Source organism: Nyctereutes procyonoides, unplaced genomic scaffold (genome assembly GCF_905146905.1).
Source record: "Nyctereutes procyonoides isolate TBG_1078 unplaced genomic scaffold, NYPRO_anot_genome, whole genome shotgun sequence".
Lineage (NCBI taxonomy): Eukaryota > Metazoa > Chordata > Mammalia > Carnivora > Canidae > Nyctereutes > Nyctereutes procyonoides.
In genome coordinates, this window is record NW_026575128.1 from 303466 (window position 1) to 311508 (window position 8043).

At 43.9% G+C, this 8043-nt stretch overlaps 1 protein-coding gene across 1 annotated transcript; it reads left to right on the forward strand.

Moving 5' to 3' along the window:
- The first annotated feature begins 306 nt into the window (after positions 1–306).
- On the forward strand, positions 307–1254 carry LOC129520437 (putative olfactory receptor 2B3). Its single transcript, XM_055341453.1, has one exon. The coding sequence runs from the start codon at positions 307–309 to the stop codon at positions 1252–1254; it is 948 nt and encodes a 315-aa protein (XP_055197428.1).
- The last annotated feature ends 6789 nt before the right edge of the window (positions 1255–8043 follow it).

Genomic DNA, 8043 nt, shown 5'->3' on the forward strand with positions numbered 1-8043 from the left:
CTATGTAATGGTAGCTCCTAAAGACAAGTAAGCAGGTGGCCTTGCTGGGACTAAGAGAATAAAATAAGACTCTGGCAGTCTTAAAAAGATTTAGGTCTGAAAAACAGAAAATTCCATGAAGGTTTCCCTCCCCTCCCGAAACTTAGCCTCGCCCTGGCTCGTCCTCAGTCTCTGACCAGATATTAGTTCCAAGTAGTATCCAAGGAACCACTGACCTTGTCAGCAACTGAACGGTCATGATACCTGAATGTGTATCTTACACTTGGCCACTAGTAGTTTCATTTCTCTTTATGCAGCTGAAGGAGAATGCAGAACTTCCCCTGGGACAACCACAGCTCCGTGTCTGAATTCATTCTTCTGGGCTTCTCCAGGGATTCCCAAATTAACGCAATCCTCTTCAATATCTTCCTCTTTCTCTACCTCTCTACACTTGTGGGCAATGGGCTCATTATCACCTTGATCCACTTGGACTCCCGCCTCCACACACCCATGTACTTCTTCCTCAGTGTCCTCTCCATGCTGGACATGAGCTATGTCACCACCACTGTGCCCCAGATGTTGGTGCATCTGATCTGCCAGAAGAAAACTATCTCTTATTTTGGGTGTGTGGCTCAGATGTATATCTTTCTGGTGTTGGGCATCACTGAGGGCTGGCTCTTCTCCGTCATGGCCTATGACAGATATGTAGCCATCTGTTACCCACTCAGGTACCAGGTTATCATGACCCCATGGTTGTGTGGGGCAATGGTGGTCTTTTGTGGATTGTGGGGAATCAGCTGTTCCCTGGTCTATACTGTCTTCACAATGCGCCTGCCCTATTGTGGCCCTAATGAGATCAATCACTTCTTCTGCGAGGTCCCTGCTGTTCTGAAGCTGGCCTGTGCAGACACATCCCTCAATGACCAAGTAGATTTCATCCTGGGTTTCATCCTTCTCCTGGTACCTCTTTCCTTCATTCTGGCCTCTTATGTCTGCATCTTTGCCACCATCTTGAAGATCCGCTCGGCTCAAGGCCGACTCAAGACCTTCTCCACCTGTGCCTCCCACATCACTGTGGTCACCATGTTCTGTGGGCCTGCCATGTTTATGTACATGAACCCTGGGGCCAATGCCTCCCCAGAGCGGGACAAGAAACTGGCTCTGTTCTACAATGTTATCTCTGCCTTTCTCAACCCCATCATCTATAGCCTTAGAAACAAAGATGTTAAGAGGGCTTTTCTCAAGTTAACAGGCTGGGGCAGGGCCTCTGAGTGAGGCCCCTGGAGCACAGAAGGCCACAACCAGACCTGAAACCTCAGGTTCCACCCCCCACTCCCTCTTATTACCTACAGGATAGGCAAGAATCATTGACTGAAATCGGAGAAGGACAAACAGTGTATGTTCTCATTCATTTGGGGAATATGAATAATAGTGAAAGGGAATATAAGGGAAGGGAGAAGAAATGTGTGGGATATATCAGAAAGGGACACAGAACATAAAGACTCCTAACTCTGGGAAACGAACTAGGGGTGGTGGAAGGGGAGGAGGGCAGGGGGTGGGGGTGAATGGGTGACAGGCACTGAGGGGGACACTTGACGGGATGAGCACTGGGTGTTATTCTGTATGTTGGTAAATTGAACACCAATAAAAATTAATTTATAAAAAAAAGAATCGGGGATCCCTGGGTGGCGCAGCGGTTTGGCGCCTGCCTTTGGCCCAGGGCGCGATCCTGGAGACCCGGGATCGAATCCCACATCGGGCTTCCGGTGCATGGAGTCTGCTTCTCCCTCTGCCTGTGTCTCTGCCTCTCTCTCTCTCTGTGACTATCATAAATAAATAAAAATTAAAAAAAAAAAAGAATCATTGACTGATAGGGGAGATGACATGTAAGGTAGGTTCTTGGGTGGGACTTGCTGATAGCTGCAGCAGCTGAGCTACCTTCAAACATCAAGAGACTCAACTATAGACAGAGTGCCAAGTCAAGACTTATGTCTGATTCATTTCTGTTTCCCAGGGCTCAACAAAGGGTCTGGCACAAACAAAGCATCATTAACATTTGCTAATTAAATGACTGAGTTCATGAGGATTGAGCCTATTAAATCAACTCAAGATGGCCGGACAAGAAGACTGATAGGACCCATATCAGTGACTTTATCTTGATCAGGAGTACGAACAGATCTAAAGAAACATAGTTTTAGGAGAAAGGAAAAGTGACCTTAGAAATAGGGTTCAGAGGGCAGCCCCGGTGGCTCAACGGTTTAGCGCCTCCTTCAGCCTAGGGCGTGATCCTGGAGTCCAGGGATCTAGTCCCACATCGGGCTCCCAGTGCATGGATCCTGCTTCTCCCTCTGCTTGTGTCTCAGCCTCTCTCTCTCTCTCTCCTCTCTGTCTCTCTCTTCTCTCGTGAATAAATAAATAAAATCTTTGAAAAAAAAGAAATAAGGTTCAGGAATTGGTCATTGTCCATCCAGCACTTCCATGGGCATGTGGGTCTCAGGGTACATGGGAAGGCTCTGCTGTGGTGAAGAGATATTTTGAGGGGTCTCTTGGTGTACAGATGAAACATCACCCAAACCATATCACACTTGGTCAGAGCTCATACTTTGCATCAGACCATCACCTTGTAGGATTGTTGTGAGAAGTTAACTAGGTGAATTCTCAAAACAGTGTTTGTATGTTTGTTTCCTTTTTTTAGATTTTATTTATTTATTCATGAAAGACACAGAGAGAGAGGCAGAGATATAGGCAGAGAAAGAAGCAGGCTTCATCCAGGGAGCCTGATGTGGGACTCGATCCTGGGACTCCAGGATCATGCCCTGGGCCAAAGGCAGACGCTCAACCGCTGTGCCACCCAGGTGTCCCTCAGAACAGTGTTTGATGTATTGCACACTTTACATAAACATTACTGTGCTTCTTGGTATGCTCTTCTTCTCTTTCCTAATACCACAATTACCAAGCAAATGATTGAGACCATTTCAGCTTCAAAAGAGGGGTCATTTGGCTCTCTGGAAAAGGATAGCTAAACTTTATAAATGAAGAGGTTGGTATTTGTTTATACTTCGTTCTGGTGTGAATTTAGTAAGTCTGGATCTGCCACCAAGAAGCTCATGAACTCTGAATTGGCAAAACTACAGAAAAATTATGACATCCTTTCAAGATACCAAATGACGAAGCCCTGATTACAAATATCCAGAACTCCTCAAAGGTACCTTCACTGATATTTCCACATGGTAGAACTTTTTAAATAAACATTTGTTCAAATCTAAGCTGAGTAATAATGGTGTTACTAGAGTCCTTGATTCAAGAGGATACTGACGGAATGGCAGGATACAATGATCAGAGTGGTGCTGGCTTCTCTTAACAGTGTCAGAACGCTTCACCCTTAGAAGAGTTCTATGGCCCCCTAGAGTCCCCAGCAACTTGGATGAGGCACAGAAAGGTTGCTACACAGAATTTCAGGAATTGTACTGACCACACATTGCCTATCATACCAAGTTCAAGGAAACTTGGCTGGGAAGAGAGTAAAAAACAAAAAAACCACCTCACTGAGACCCAAATTAACAGAGAATTTATTTAACAATAAATAATTTTTTAAGATTTTATTTATTTGAAACAGAGAGAGAGTGAAAGAGAAAACACAAGCAGGGGGAGCAACAGAGGCAGAGGGAGAAGCAGGATCCTCACTGAGCAGGAAGCCTGAAGGAGCTCAATCCCAGGACCCTGGTACCATGACCCGAGCCAAAGGTGGATGCTTAACTAACTGAGCCACTCAGGTGCCTCTAACAATAATAATTTCTAACCCCATCCCTAAATACATATCTGCCTCCTATGAACTGTGCTGGTTTGTGGGCTGCAAATTCCAACAGGACAGGGGCTGTGACTTCTTTCTGCAGTGCCAAGGATCCAAGAATGACAATAGGCAATCAAATGGCTCCCATCTGCAAACTGTAGGGAAGTAGAGAGGGTGGTAAAGCTGGCTTAAGTAAAACCTTGCTAGCTTCCTTGATTTTTGTTTAACCATCACACCAAGCCATCAAATATTTTTCTTTCTTTCCTTGTCACATCTTTCAGCATCTCCCTTTTGATTGCCACCATCTATGACATGCACTTTCACAAACCATGCCCAGAACTCCCTCAGTAAATGCTCTTCAATCCAACCCCTCAAAAGGTCTTCCAAGCCAGTCTTCTGAAAATACTGTGTCACCACCTCTCCTCCACCCCATCCCTCACCCCTCGTGCTTAAAAATACAGGTTGCTCATCATTGTAAAGATAAAATCTATTTGAAAGATGAATGGATAAAGAAGATGTGGTCTATGTATACAATGGAATATTACTCAGCCATTAGAAACGACAAATATCCACCATTTGCTTCGACGTGGATGGAACTGGAGGGGATTATGCTGAGTGAAATAAGTCAGTCGGAAAAGGACAAACATTATATGGTCTCATTCATTTGGGGAATATTAAAAATAGTGAAAGGGAATAAAAGGGAAAGGAGAGAAAATGTATGTGAATATCAAAAAGGGGGAAATGTACGTGAATATCAGAAAGGGAGACAGAACATGAGAGACTCCTAACTCTGGGAAATGAACAAGGGGTGGTGGAAAGGGAGGTGGATGGGGGGTGGGGGTGACTGGGTGACGGGCACTGAGGGGGGCACTTGACAGGATGAGCACTGGGTGTTATTCTATATGTTGGCAAATTGACCACCAATAAAAAATAAATTTATAATAAAAAGTAAATAAATAAAACATTTTAAAGCTGAAAAATTTAAAAATTTAAAAAAAAATTTTTTTAATTAAAAAAAAGAAATGACAATTACCCACCATTTGTTTTGACGTGAATGGAACTGGAGGGGATTATGCTGAGTGAAATAAGTCAATTGGAGAAAGACAAACATTAAATGGCCTCATTCTTTTGGGGAATATAAAAAATAGTGAAAGGGAATAAAGGGGAAATGAGAAAAAGTGAGTAGGGAATATCACAAAGGGAGACAGAACATGAGAGACTCCTATCTCTGGGAAACGAACAAGGGGTGGAAAGGGAGGTGGGTGGGGACTGGGGGTGACTGGGTGATGGGCACTGAGGGGGGCACTTGATGGGATGAGTACTGGGTGTTATGCTGTATGTTGGCAAATTGAACTCCAATTTTAAAAAAAAAGATAAAATCTATTATTACCCTGAATTACAAACTGTAGAAATCTGTCCTAGTAGAGAAACTAATAAAACCTCATCACACATTAGCCACAGGACTCACCTCTCCACTACCCTGGTCCCTGACTGTCTAGTTGTAGAAGTCCACCAAGTGGCCTTCCCGCCTTTTGGAAGGAATTCGAAAGAGCCAGGAAGCCTACCCTCCATTATCCAGGCGGCCCGCTTCCCCACAAGGCCAGGAGCAGGGAGCTATCATCAGTTAGTAAGTTCCCTCCACCAACTGCATAGCTCCCTCCCCCTCCCCCAAATGGGAGAAGAACCACCTCAAAACCCCACCGTATCCTTTACTTTCTGCCTGAAGCCCTCTGGAACTGCTGCCTGGAACTTTGTTATGGCAGGTACTAGAGCCCATTGGTGCAGCTGTACCCACCCACCCAAATGTCCTACCTAACCCCACTCTGTTTCATCTCTGATTAAATGCTTAAGGAAAATATTAGCACCCAAATCTGCACCTAAGTACTAGAGATGAAATCTCTATCACTCCAGAAACCCAGAACTCTCTAGTCATTCATTATTCCCAGAATCTGCTCATCCCTCCATTTACCCAAGTCTCCACTTCTCCCTTTCCCCAATTATCCCTCTTTTTGCCATCTCAGCCCTATATTCAACCCCTGCCCTTCCCAGTATCCTCAACCTGAAATTCTCCTTGGGGACACTATACTCCCTGCTGCTCTCTAAAGGGAAGGTTTTTTGTTCTCTCTCTCTCTGTCTCTCAGTCTCTCTCTCTCTTTCTCTCTCTCTCCCTCGCTCCCAGCCTGTGAGTTCCCAGACATTCTCACCCCAAAGACCTCTTCTTCCACTTCCTTTCTGGTCACCTCAAGCTACACACACACTGGAGTGATGAACTCCAAAACTCCTACAACTGCACCACTCCCCAGTAAGAATCCAAGCATTCCCATTGCACTGAGCATGAAGTAAACACTTTCTGCAGGACTCCCTAGGACTGTCCTTTGCCTATTTCTCAATTTCCTCTCTACCTCTCCTGTGCACTTTACTGTGACCATAGGAGCCTTCCAGCTCTTCAGAAAATGTGAAGTGCTTTCCTGACCTGGGGGCTTTGTGCCTGGTATCCTGTTGCCTGAAATGTCATTTTCCTGGCTCTTTGCATGGGTGACTCCTCTCATCCTCAGATATCAGCTAAACCTTAATTCCCTACCAGGGCCTTAACCTGTCAGCTCTCAGTAAAAGTAGGTTTTCCTCCATTTTTCTCTATTAGAGAAACTCCTTGTTTCCTGAAACAACTGTAACTTCATTTCTCAGTTACTGAACTTAATTTCCATTTCAAGCTATTGTTCCAGTGGTGGGAGAAATAATACTCATCTTCTTGGGGTTTCCATCCCCCTCTCCCTGACTCCAAGTTCTGGAGAGTTTACAAAGTGCTGGGGTATGCAATGGATTTCTATGTAGAGTATCATGTCATCGGCGAAGAGGGAGAGTTTGACTTCTTCTTTGCCAATTTGAATGCCTTTAATGTCTTTTTGTTGTCTGATTGCTGAGGCTAGGACTTCTAGTACTATGTTGAATAGCAGTGGTGAGAGTGGACATCCCTGTCTTGTTCCTGATCTTAGGGGAAAGGCTCCCAGTGCTTCCCCATTGAGAATGATATTTGCTGTGGGCTTCTCGTAGATGGCTTTTAAGATATCGAGGAAAGTTCCCTCTATCCCTACACTCTGAAGAGTTTTGATCAGGAATGGATGCTGTATTTTGTCAAAGGCTTTCTCTGCATCTAATGAGAGGATCATATGGTTCTTGGTTTTTCTCTTGCTGATATGATGAATCACATTGATTGTTTTACGAGTGTTGAACCAGCCTTGTGTCCCGGGGATAAATCCTACTTGGTCATGGTGAATAATTTTCTTACTGTACTGTTGGATCCTATTGGCTAGTATCTTGTTGAGAATTTTTGCCTCCATGTTCATCAGGGATATTGGTCTGTAATTCTCCTTTGTGGTGGGGTCTTTGTCTGGTTTTGGAATTAAGGTGATGCTGGCCTCATAGAACAAATTTGGAAGTACTCCATCTCTTTCTATCTTTCCAAACAGCTTTAGTAGAATAGGTATGATTTCTTCTTTAAACGTTTGATAGAATTCCCCTGGGAAGCCATCTGGCCCTGGACTCTTGTGTCTTGGGAGGTTTTTGATGACTTCTTCAATTTCCTCCCTGGTTATTGGCCTGTTCAGGTTTTCTATTTCTTCCTGCTCCAGTTTTGGTAGTTTGTGGCTTTCCAGGAATGCGTCCATTTCTTCTAGATTGCCTAATTTATTGGCATAGAACTGTTCATAATATGTTTCTAAAATCGTTTGTATTTCCTTGGTGTTGGTAGTGATCTCTCCTTTCTCATTCATGATTTTATTAATTTGAGTCTTCTCTCTCTTCTTTTTAATAAGGTTGGCTAATGGTTTATCTATCTTATTAATTCTTTCAAAGAACCAACTCCTGGTTCTATTGATCTGTTCCACAGTTCTTCTGGTCTCAATTTTGTTGAGTTCTGCTCGAATTTTAATTAACTTTCTTCTTCTGCCGGCGCGTCGGTACATTTCCTGTTTTTTCTCTAGCTCCTTTATGTGTAAGGTTAGCTTTTGTATTTGAGTTCTTTCCAGTTTTTGAATGAATGCTTGTATGGCAATGTATTTCCCCCTCAGGACTGCTTTTGCTGCATCCCAAAGATTTTGAACGGTTGTATCTTCATTCTCATTAGTTTCCATGAATCTTTTTTTTAATTTTTTTAAATTTATTTATTTATGATAGTCACAGAGAGAGAGAGAGAGGCAGAGACATAGGCAGAGGGAGAAGTAGGCTCCATGCACCGGGAGCCCGATATGGGATTCGATCCCGGGTCTCCAGGATCG

Excerpts from the sequence above, each read along its gene's own strand:
- LOC129520437 (XM_055341453.1), top strand. The coding sequence starts at position 307 with ATGCAGAACTTCCCCTGGGACAACCACAGCTCCGTGTCTGAATTCATT.